The sequence below is a fragment of the Paramormyrops kingsleyae genome, unplaced genomic scaffold (genome assembly GCF_048594095.1).
Source record: "Paramormyrops kingsleyae isolate MSU_618 unplaced genomic scaffold, PKINGS_0.4 ups78, whole genome shotgun sequence".
NCBI classification, from domain to species: Eukaryota; Metazoa; Chordata; class Actinopteri; order Osteoglossiformes; family Mormyridae; genus Paramormyrops; species Paramormyrops kingsleyae.
In genome coordinates, this window is record NW_027326016.1 from 91,610 (window position 1) to 104,255 (window position 12,646).

A 12,646-nucleotide genomic window follows, 5' to 3' on the forward strand; every position below is an offset into this window, starting at 1 on the left:
CGGCTGGGCGTCGGACGGCGCCTTCCCCGGCTTCGGCTGCGCCTCCGCCTGCCGCGGCTTCCCCCTCCTGCCTGCCTTCACTGGTGTTCCCTCCTGCTCCCTCCGTGTCCCCTCCGTCACTCCCTCGTCCCGTTCCCTTGGCCCCTGGGTGGTCCCCTCCTGCTCCCTCCTCCCTCTCCCCTGCGGCCCCTCCGGCCGCTGCCCGTCGACCGCTTGGGCTCCCTCGTGCTCCCCTTCTTCCTCCTCCCTTTCCTTTGGTCCCGCCTGTTTCTGCTCTTCGTCCTTTTGTTCCTCCTCCGTTCACTCCTGGCCCTTTTGTTCCGCCTTTCTCCCCTTCTGTGTCTCCCTTCCAGGTCTGTCTGTCCGCTTTCCCTGTTCTTTGTCGGGTTCTGTCCTTCGTCTCGTCCCTGTTCCTGTTTTGTGTCTCTGTCTTGTTCCCTGTTTTTGGTTGATGTTTTGCTTTGTCTTCCAGGTCCTGTTCCCCGGTTCCGTCTCGTCCGTCGCCTCCTCTCGGGCGCGCCCGGTGTGTTATGTCACGCCCCGCTCCGTCCGCTCCCGATGTGTGCCACGCCCACCTCGTTACCTCATGTTCAGCCCTAATTGTGATTGCCTGTGTCCTGTTAAGTCTAGCTTGTCTTTTGTATTTAGTCCTCGTCTGAGTCAGTCTTCCCCAGACTCGTCATTGTATTGTCATGTGCAGTGTCCGTCGATGTCCGTCTGCCTCCAAATAAACCCCCGTTTCCCTAACTACCTGGCTGCTCTCGACTGCTTCCCTGCTCGCCTACCCGCGAATCGTGACACACATGGCAGTTGCTTCAATGCATTTAGGGGTGTGGTGCTGGTCAAGACAATCTCCTGAACTCCAAACTGAATGTCAGAATGGGAAAGAAAGGGTGATTTAAGCAATTTTGAGCGTGGCATGGTTATCGGTGCCAGACGGGCCGGTCTGAGTATTTCACAATCTGCTCAGTTACTGGGATTTTCACGCACAACCATTTCTAGGGTTTACAAAGAATGGTGTGCAAAGGGAAAAACATCCAGCATGCGGCAGTCCTGTGGGCGAAAATGCCTTGTTGATGCTAGAGGTCAGAGGAGAATGGGCCGACTGATTCAAGCTGATAGAAGAGCAACTTTGACTGAAATAACCACTCGTTACAACCGAGGTATGCAGCAAAGCATTTGTGAAGCCACAACATGCACAACCTTGAGGCGGATGGGCTACAACAGCAGAAGACCCCATCGGGTACCACTCATCTCCACTACAAATAGGAAAAAGAGGCTACAATTTGCACGAGCTCACCAAAATTGGACAGTTGACTGGAAAAATGTTGCCTGGTCTGATGAGTCTCGATTTCTGTTGAGACATTCAAATGGTAGAGTCAGAATTTGGCGTAAACAGAATGAGAACATGGATCCATCATGCCTTGTTACCACTGTGCAGGCTGGTGGTGGTGGTGTAATGGTGTGGGGGATGTTTTCTTGGCACACTTTAGGCCCCTTAGTGCCAATTGGGCATCGTTTAAATGCCACGGCCTACCTGAGCATTGTTTCTGACCATGTCCATCCCTTTATGACCACCATGTACCCATCCTCTGATGGCTACTTCCAGCAGGATAATGCACCATGTCACAAAGCTCGAATCATTTCAAATTGGTTTCTTGAACATGACAATGAGTTCACTGTACTAAAATGGCCCCCACAGTCACCAGATCTCAACCCAATAGAGCATCTTTGAGATGTGGTGAGCTTCGTGCCCTGAATGTGCATCCCACAAATCTCCATCAACTGCAAGATGCTATCCTATCAATATGGGCCAACATTTCTAAAGAATGCTTTCAGCACCTTGTTGAATCAATGCCACGTAGAATTAAGGCAGTTCTGAAGGTGAAAGGGGGTCAAACACCGTATTAGTATGGTGTTCCTAATAATCCTTTAGGTGAGTGTACATCCTTTCCTGTCATTCAGACCTGCAACTCATTCCAAAAAAGGTTGGGACAGGAGCAATTTAGGGCTAGTAATGAGGTACATTGGTTAAATAATGATGTGATTTGAAACATGTGATGTCAACAGGTGATTGTAATTATGATTTGGTACAAAAGCAGCATCCAAGAAAGGTCTAGTCCTTTAGGAGCAAAGATGGGCCGAGGATCGCCAGTTTGCCAAGAAATACGTGAGAAAATTATTGAAATGTTTAAAAACAATGTTCCTCATAGAAAGATAGGAAGAGATTAGAATATTTCACCTTCAACAGTGCATAACATAATTAAAAGATTCAAGGAATCTGGAGGAATTTCAGTGTGTAAAGGACAAGGGCACAAGCCTAAGCTGAACAACCGTGATCTCCGATCCCTCAGGTGGCACTGCATCAAGGTTCGTCATTCATCTATAAGCGATATGACCACATGGGCTCAGGACTACTTTGGCAAACCTTTGTCAAGTACCACAATACATAGTTACATCCACAAATACCAGTAAAAAAAGTACTGTGCCAAAAGGAAGCCCTATGTTAACAGTGTCCAGAAGCGCCGTTGACGTCTCTGGGCTCGGAGGCATCTGGGATGGACCATCACACAGTGGAAACGTGTACTGTGGTCAGATGAATCAGTATTTCAGGTATTTTTTGGGAGAAATGGACGCCGTGTGCTCCGGACCAAAGAAGAAAAGGATCATCCAGACTGTTACCAGCAACAAGTCCAAAAGCCAGGGTCTGTCATGGTATGGGGTTGTGTCAGTGCCCTTGGCAAAGGTACCTTGCACTTCTGTGATTCTGTGATAATGCGGATTAATCCATCATCATGATTAATCTGATTAAAATTTTTAACGCAATTAACCAATCTGCAGCGCAGAATGACTCAAAATCCCTGAAATGTCTCTGTCAACCCATTTCGGGCAGTTTTTCTGCATTCCATTTGCCCTCGGAACTCGTATTCTGAGTCGGATTCTGAGTTTTGAAGCCGGAAGTGACGACATGCGCGCTCCCATTTCTCGGACATCCGAGAAATATCTAGGAAGAGCACAGTGGAGTTCAGAATTAGTAATATCTTCTCCAGTGCGAACAACTACGACTAATCCAATATAAGGTAATGCATAGAACACACATCACTAATTGCAGAATGCATGTTATGGGCTTCACCAGTACAGATATTCACAATGGACTCTCAACACAACACAATGTTATTACCACTCCTTCTGGCAAGGTACACTAACCCAAAATTCCTAGCAAACTGTAATCTTTGAACTCTCCCAATATCTGGGTCACAGCATTCCACTGCGTCCATCTCTTTGTCTTCCATGGAGATATTACACCCATCAGCCATATGTGCAAATATCACAGGATCATACTTATCACCTTGATCATAGCTAAAAAAAAAAATTCTCCTTAATTGGAAGTATGGAATCTCAATATCGCTGTTGCATAATCTGCTAACAGATTATCTCTCAGTGGAACTAATCACAGGGAAAGGATTAATGGGAGGAAACCAGAGCCCCTGGGGGAAACCCACATGAAAATGGGGAGTGCATGTGAACTGCACACAGAAAGGACCCAGGACCAGACCCATGACCTTCTTGCTGTGAGGCAGCAGTGCTAACCACTGTGCCACCGTGCCGCTCCTTTTTTGTTTTTCTTGAAACAAAAAAAAGATTAGCTAACCTCATATTTAAGTGGCAGGTCCTTCTTCCCAACTCGTGCAAAGTAAATAGTGGGAAAGCTGGAAAGAAAAGAAAAAGGTAATAAGGTAATAATGTCCACCAAGTCAGGTGGAAATATGACCTTACACAACAGGGTCTGCACTGTGCAGTGTTTTTTTGTAAGAGTCACACACACAAACACACTATATTTTATATTTAGCCATCCACCTCCGGTATGCGGTTATCCTGTTTAGGGTCACTGGGGGTTTGGAGCTCGGAGGCTACAGGCTCAAGACAGGGAACCACCTAGGATGGGGAGCTAACCCATTTCAAGGGCACACTCACACACCAGTCACTCGCACATGCACACCTACAGTATGGGCAATTTGGTAACTCCAATTAGTCTCAGCATGTTTTTGGACTGTGGGGGGGAACCGGAATACCCGGAGGAAACCCCACGACGACACTGGGAGAACATGCAAACTCCACATACATGAAAACATATATGCTGAAATAAAGGCAGCTGACCCCTGCACATCATATCCATTTGGGACATCATTTGCAGTGGCATCCATCTTGGCAATGATGATCCTGGGGTTACCCAATAGCTACAGAGAATGGGGAAAGGGACCAAAAACACCACTGCTTAGTTACCCTCAATAAAAGGCAGCTAAACACCATTATAGACAGATGATGATTATCAATCAGATGTGTTTGTGCTCTGTCAGATGCATGAAACACGTCAATAACCTACACAATTCAGGAGTGCATGATACTCACCTTCTGGCCCAGCCCCACATACTTGGGTTCTAGGTTCTTGCAGTGTCTACATGAGGGGGCATAAAACTCAATCAGCACATCCTTGTCTGGATCATTGACAATCTCCTCAAACGTCTCTGCTACCACCACCTGCACAAAGACACAAACCCTGTCACAAAGACACTCAAACTATTAAATCCCTTCACATGTTATTGCTGTACTACCTCAACAAACTGGAGGTCTGAGGAAAATTTCTAAACAAATATTGAATCTAGGTAGACTTCAGGAAGAATAGAATGTTGAAGGCCAAAATAATCCATGTAGGATTATATTTGTCCTAACCAACTAACTTCAAAGACAAATGTGACTTCTTGATAGCAGCAAATGGGATGAGAATGTGGCAAGAAGACAAGATTATGACAATCTCAATAACTCCATTCTTTTTCAATTTTCATTTACCTTTGCTTTATTTATCAGACACTTTTACCAAATGTGATATGCGGAGTAGTGGCTCTGAGGCTGGGGATGTGTGCCAGCAATCTAAAGGTTTGCCAAGAGTAATCATACTCCACTGGGCCCTTCAGCAAGGCCCTTAACCTGTAATTGCTCCATCTTGGGTATGATATTAATTTACATCCAGCCCTGCAAGCAGGTCCTCCAACTAACATGGAAAATTTGGTCGCAGTATTGGCACTTCAGCCACTGAAAGAAAACTCACACTGTTCCTTTTGGACTAGTGTGGTGCTGAGCTATCACCTGCTGCACAATGGTTCTCATCCCTGAGGTGTTTCGTTGTGTGGTGGGTATGGTAAGGTGTTATAATCTGCGTGTGCTCCTTACCTCTATGTACAGTGGTACCTCAAAACTCGAACTTAATCCATTCAGAACTCAAGTTCGAATCTTAAAAAGTTCGAGTTGTGATCGAATATTCCCCATAAGAAATAATGGAAAACCAATTGGTTCCCGGCCCCAAAAAATTACACCTAAATATGTTTTTTTAGCATTTAAACACAAAATGAACCGAATAAAACAAGAGCATATACTGTACTAAACACATCTAAGCACATTTATCAAAACAGTAATTTGTAAAGTAAGTCAATAAATGTATCCAAACAATATGTCCTGCCCCGATCGTCCGCTCCTTCCGTGTGCCACGCCCCCTCATTAACCTTGTGTGATCAGCTGTTTCTGGTTGTTGTCATTAGCCCTCTGTATTTCGCCCACGTTTCAATTTGTTTCCCCAGTTCGGTCAATGTATTGTCCGTCTGCGTTTTGCCTGCCTTACCTGTATTTAAACCCCGCATTCCCCGAAACCCTGACGTCTGCGCCTGTCTCCGTTCCGTCCCTGCTTGGCACAACAATATTATTATAATTAAACGCACGAATGGTTTATTATTAATATTAAAATAATGAATAAGAAATCTTTATGTAATTTATGTACATTTATATTTAAATGTATATTATTATATAATAATAATTACTGCTACTGTCTATCTGTCACGCTGAGCTCCGTCCGATCCTCGTGTGTGCCGCGCCCACCTCGTTACTTTGTGTGATTCCCGGATTGTCATCACTTGTTTCCTGTTTCTCTTGCCTTGTCCGGTGTATTTAGTCCGCGTCTGAGTGAGTCTCCCCAGATCTGTCATTGTTATGTCTCGTGCTCGTTTCCCTGATGTGCCTCCAGACCTGTCAATAAACCCCGTTTGCCCCATACTGCCATCTACTCGCCTGCTTACCCGCTCGCCGGATCACCCAACGTGACAGAATGACAGATCTCGGAGAAAGCACAAAGCGGCAGACCGAGCACCACCGGCTCGGTCTGCTGCAAGACTTTGTGTACTGGCGGTCCCAGCCCGAGGTCCAAGAAGACCCCGTAGCCGTGGCTCTGGCTAACCGGGGCACGGACCTCCTCACGGAGGGGCACCCGCCCGGACAGGACTATCCCCTCCGAAGGGCACGGAAATGCCTCCGCCGCCTGAGCCAAAGCCTGACAAGCAGCTGGGAGAAGCGGAGGAAAAGCAGGGAACAACCGGAAGAAGCTTCCACGCTCTTCCTGGGAGCCTGTTCCTTGCTCCCCACCTGGGAGGAAACCGCTGCTGCCCATCTGCTCAGCGCCGGTGAGAAGCCACCCCCCATGGAGGCTTACAACTACCGGCCAGTGCACCTGGGTCTAGGAGGGATACACGCCATAAGAGACGCAATTCCCCAGATCCCTAAAGCCTTTAAAGGGGCAGCTCCGCCTGCTGCTGCTGCCGCCGCACTGCCCGCGGCACCGCCTGCTGCGGCGCCCCCTGCTGGCCACGTGTCGGCGGCGCCCGACGAGGCGCCCCCTGCTGGCCGCATGGCCGAGGTGCCTGCTGCAGCACCCCCCAGGGTTCCTGAGCCACAGCCCTGCCTGGAGGCTGTAAGCAGGTTTCGCCTCCTGCAGGAACTGTACTGGCGGGTGGTTGAGGAACCCGCCGTGAGAGACTCCCTAGAGGCAGCTCCGCTCCGGGAGCAGCTCCGGAGGGAGTTTGCTACCGCCGACCCTGATTCCCCGCTCCAGCAGCTAGCCCAGGTGGAGGAGACCCTGAGGGAACTGCTCCGTTTGCGGCCAGGGGCCCTGCCTGATGCCGCCATCCAGCCCGGCTCGCCCGTCCAGCCCAGCTGCACCGCCTGCCGCCACGCCCGCGGCTCCGGCTGCACCGCCTGCCAGCTTTTTTTTAGCATTTAAACACAAAATGGCGTTAAAAACGTTAAAGAATGTACCCCAATACTACCCCAAGCCATGCCCCGACACTGCGGCAACACTAGACTATGCCATGCGGTCCATTGTTTATTTCTATTATTACTCTCTATTCATTAATTTGTTCATAAATCGCAAACTTTTAGGTTGTAACATTTGTACAACTATTGCATAACATTTTGGTGAGCAATGGCTACCAAAATGATATAAAGTACAGTATTACCTGATATTTTCAATAAAAAGAAGCACTATCACCAACAAACGATGCTATCACAGCGAATGCGAGGCTGACACTGAAGCGTTACCCTTTGTTTCCACTGAGAGACGTGCCGCGTGACTCATTTCCCCGCACATACAAGTTATCTTAGGTCGGCGTTCACGGTTCGACTTCTGAGATTAAGATGGAGTCCTAGGTCTTTTTTTTTTTTCGAACTGCTTGGTTCGACTTTTAAGAAATTCGAGTTCTAATGAGTTCGAGTACAACCATTTCTAGGGTTTACAAAGAATGGTGTGCAAAGGGAAAAACATCCAGTATGCGGCAGTCCTGTGGGCAAAAATGCCTTGTTGATGCTGGAGGTCAGAAGAGAATGGGCCGACTGATTCAAGCTGATAGAAGAGCAACTTTGACTGAAATAACCACTCGTTACAACCGAGGTATGCAGCAAAGCATTTGTGAAGCCACAACACGCACAACCTTGAGGCGGATGGGCTACAACAGCAGAAGACCCCACCGGGTACCACTCATCTCCACTACAAATAGGAAAAAGAGGCTACAATTTGCACAAGCTCACCAAAATTGGAAAAATCCAGTTTTTTTGCGTTGCACTTCTAATTTATGTTACAGTGTAAGTATTCTTTAATTATATCCATTATAATAATTATGGATATGCAGTAGACAGAGTAACTTAAACGTACCATATAACTCCTACAAGAGCATACAATTCGACACAACTACACAAGCATTGTTTTAACCTTTTTAACCAAACGTTAACGTTACTCTGTCAACAGCCTATTGTCTAAATTACTGAGCTAACAGAGCTACGTAAACAGAGCGAACATGAGAGCACCTGACTGCAGACGTCAATAATGCAGCATAATGGAATAATCTCCCGATCAAACTCCGCTTCCCGAAAGTTATAAACTGCCTCCGGAACCCAGTTAAGGTACAAAAATAGTGATACAGTTAAGTCTTTTTTTCAGAGCCTTCTCTGTTGCTGTGTGGAGCAGCCTGTGTCAGTCACCTCTTTTACTCCCCCCCCCCCCGACTCCTGAACTCACTCACTCACTCACTCATCCGGGCATGCACTGCGGTCTCAAGAGGAAACGCAGCTTTTTGATATAAAGTTTTTCTTGTTCCCGAATACAAATATTTTTTAAAGTATTTGTTCGAAATAAGTATTCGTAAAAAACACATTATTTGTGCCTTTCCGAATACCGTATTCGGGTTCGGCTCCACCCCTAATATATATATACAGTGTATATATATATATATATATATATGAGGCAAATGGCATATTACAAACATATGGCTATCAGGCTGGTAAGGAGTTGACTCGGCATAACTGCAGCTAAGCTGAACTTCCAAAAAATACCTGTAAGCAGCATAAAGCTATGTTCACATTACCAGGCTAATGTAACTCAAATCTGATTTTTTTTATTGTCTTAATGTGACACAGATCTTCAGGGCTGTGTGGACACAGAAATCTGATCCTTTCAAATCAGATTTGAGTCACTTTCATATGTGGTTCCAGATACCCATCTGATTCATAGCCATGCAATATGAATGAGAATGGTCAAATTGGAATTAGTCTGTTTTCTTTTTGCTCATATGTATGAGCATTGGTGTCTTCATCCAGCAGCGGCAGCACAGTAAAAAATGGACGGGAAGGATGGGAAAAATGCCGATTTACTCGATATTTGGGGAAATGAATCAGTTCAAGCCAAACTGGAAGGGACTTGTTGAACTTATTAAAATCAAATGGTGATCTAAACAACTGACAAAGAAATGGTAAAAACATCCATTTTGTCAGGTTTAATACCATGAGCTGTCTCACAAATATACCATTTTTTCTTATTGGAGACACAGATGCAAAAACATATCAATGTGTGCTGTTAAGGAGGACAGATGGATTCTCAGTACAGTTAGAAACAGGTCACTTGTAATTATGAATAGGTTCAACTGTTAAGAGAGGCAAATCTGATCTGAGCAAAAACTGTAATTGAACAATGAGGCTTGTAATGTAAATGTAACCTTATAGTTTTCGGTTATGCCAAATATGAACAAACTTTCTTTTCTTTATAAACAAGCTGACAATGAGTTATGTAGGGTCTAATGATGAAAAGAGATTTAACAATGTTCTGCTTTCACTCAACAAATACAGGCCTATGTGTTGTGGCACATTACTGCTGTGATCATCATTAATATTATCTGCCATTTATGACACAATAGCTCTTCTGTTGGTTTGTACCGTCAATCACATCCTACATCAATGAGTCCTGGCAGCCCAATGCTCTGCCAGCAGTTTGTGGTTTTTCCCTCCTTGGACCATTCTCAGGAGGTACCCACCATGGCGGACCATGAGCACCCCACAAGTCTTGCCGTTTCAGAGACACTCTGATCCAGTCATCCGGCCACAGCAATTTGGCCCTTGTCAAAGTCACTCCAGTCTTTATCCCTGCCCATTTCTTCTGCATTCAACATGTCGACTATGAGTACCAAATGTGAGCTTACTGTCTTATAGGGGTGGGTGATCTTGCTAAAAAAATCTTTATAACATACAATCACAATCCACGATCTGAATTCATATCTTTCTTTCCAATTTTGAAATGTGCTGTCAAGAATATTCAGACTGGAACAAGCCTAAGGACTAACCTCTTAGCACCATTTAAAACACAATATTACATTAAAAGACACTGCTTTCAAAATGGTAATTAAATCCTGAGTTAAACTTTATTTTAAATATTGAACAAAGTTGTGTCAGATGCTTCCATTTACAGTCTTTATATAGATCTGTCGTATTACCTCTGGATGTGCCAACCGTGGCCTGACAAAGTTTACAAAGTTTTCGCTTTGTGTAATATCTGACTGTGCATGCCCCGATTTGTTCCTTGCCTGACGGTGCCTGATATGTACTACTTCACTTCACAACATTTTCACAACACATTCTATTAATATTTCTTTTCACTATATCAGGTTCATTTTATGGATTCCTCGTGAGTGATCTCCACCAGCCCAGAATAGGTTATTAAGCCAGATATTCTGCTTTTAGATACTTTGCGTTCTCTGTCTGTTTAATGAAAATTCTGCATAGGACCTGCACTTATGTCTCAGTTTGTGTTTATAGGACTCAATAGGTACCCCAGTCATGGTTGGGTAACCGTTTATATTCCTGTAGTTCAGAGGGGACCAAAGCTATTGGAAAATAAACTACTATTTCAGATATGGGATATTTAGGTAATAATGTTGATCAAAAGACTACAAACTTCGGCAGTGAACACTTAAATATACAAGCAAAGAAACAGATTTTTTTTAGTCAGTGGATTCAATAAAGTGACCACTGTAGTTTGCTGTAAATATAAACTATGTAGTTTGCTGTAAAATGGTAGGATGAACAGATCGGGCAGTGCCAGAAAATATAATGCTGTGCACGTATGCTTGGAATTGTTGTACATGCACAAACGTGCGAGGTACAAATCGAGCAGATGGTACGAATCGGGTAGTTGCATGTCGGATCACAAGCCAAAACAGAATGACTTCCTACTAGACGCTGTGTTGACTGGCCAAATTATATCATGTGTCTCTGTCACAGGTTCTCTTTCAGACATGAAAATTCAAAGTGAGCTACTGGCATGGCAGATAATGTGGTATGGATTGGGTAGTGATGCGTTACTACTGGTAATCAAAGTATTATATGAAGTTTGGAAATATTAGTAGGAGAACATAAAAGATCACAGTTTTTACAATTCGCATGAAAAGCAGATTGTGGACGTCTTCAAGATCAATCACAATATAAAATCATCATATTGCTCACCCCAGCTATGTAATACATCCCAGACTTCAAAGACACCATTTTCACCACAGTCAACAAAATTCACTTCAAGTGGGGCATAGTCATAATGTTCTGGCACATCAGTGTGTATGCAACATAGGCACGCATACCTTGATGGGGCCATTATTGCGCTCAGGAGCAGGCTGGGATTTAATAAAGCGCTTCAGGTATCCAGCAAAATAATCCTCCAGGAAGCGCTCGAGTGCCTTTCCATCACGACTGAACACAGACACAAACATGGGCATAAACACGAGCACTGCATCGAAGAAACAGACGTGATAAAATCTGTAAAGTCAACATAATATTGAGGTACACAGGGAAAATCATCTACAATCACATTTATTCATTTGTTACTATGTTTAAAATATTATAGCCAATACAGAAACATACTGCACACTAGTCTCCTCAATACTCACGTGAACTCCTCACGCATGGTATACTTATGTCCCTCCCGTGTCCTGATGGTGACAACAGGCGGCCCCCCACTGTCTGACAGGCCCAGGCCAAACTCCTGCTCTAGCTCTTTCCAGAACTCTCTCCTGTCGGCCACTGCAAAGCTAAGGCTCCGAGACTGGAACTGAGATGCCACTTTCAGCACTCTAACAGAGGCAGAGCATAAACGAGAGCTTCAGCATCAGCAAGGAGAGAAAGAACAGCTTAGCATCAATATATTGTCTATCTGCTGAAATTTTAAGAGGCAGCAGGAAATACTATATCCTTTTTGTCCAGATACAAAAGCCCTTTGACTTACTAGTACATACAAGGTGTACCATGTCTTATGCCGTGCATATTTTAAATATAAGATTCAAACAACTGCAAACCCTTATGGATGAGTGGCTATTGAAAACAAATGTATCGACAATAAATATAGCAAATGAAGACAGTTCAGTTGAATGGTGGCTGTGTAACTGCAACCCCCAAATTTGAGCTTTTATATAATTCAATTCAATTTACTTTTGTACAGCGACATAGTGCCTTTCATAACAGTTACCCCAAGGTGCTTTACATGGGTGAGTTATAAAATCACTGAGAACAATTCAATATTTTATATTATTATTTAACATTATTATTTTATATTATTCATATTATATAATAAATAAATGCTCCATAATGAAAATAATTAAATTTCTTATTTTCAATATGACTGGATTCCCATTACATACACTTCAGATTTTGAGATTCTGTGTACCTGGCATAATGACATGTGCACTCTTAAGACAGCACTTGATAAACACTGCCCGGCCAAAAAAAAGTCGCTGTTTGAATTTATATCAGCAAATAATTAAAAGCCAATGACTGGATCATTATTACAGCTCAGCAACATTATGCAGCAATAAAGTAAAGTCAGCTGGGTACCTGAATCTACTGAATGGCCAGGTTACACCTCCATCCAATATCAATGGATTTTTTTCTTCCCTGTTTGCATGGGCATATTCCAGGACAAGAATGCCAAGATTTTATGGGTTCGAACTGTCAAAGTGAG

General features: G+C 44.3%; 1 protein-coding gene across 3 annotated transcripts in view; it reads right to left on the reverse strand.

Moving 5' to 3' along the window:
• Nucleotides 1-12,646, reverse strand: part of LOC140586880 (protein disulfide-isomerase A3-like) — a 37,289-nt gene that overhangs the window by 15,345 nt on the left and 9,298 nt on the right. For 2 of the 3 annotated variants that reach the window (XM_072708365.1, XM_072708364.1), the window contains exons 8-12: nt 11,580-11,762; nt 11,274-11,382; nt 4,411-4,539; nt 4,159-4,238; nt 3,653-3,710 (exon numbers count right to left, since the gene is read on the reverse strand). In XM_072708365.1, coding sequence (XP_072564466.1) covers nt 3,653-3,710; nt 4,159-4,238; nt 4,411-4,539; nt 11,274-11,382; nt 11,580-11,762 — 559 coding nt within the window. Of the gene's footprint in view, nt 1-3,652; nt 3,711-4,158; nt 4,239-4,410; nt 4,540-5,674; nt 5,735-11,273; nt 11,383-11,579; nt 11,763-12,646 lie in introns of those variants that run through there. The other variant, XM_072708366.1, reaches the window with a different exon arrangement.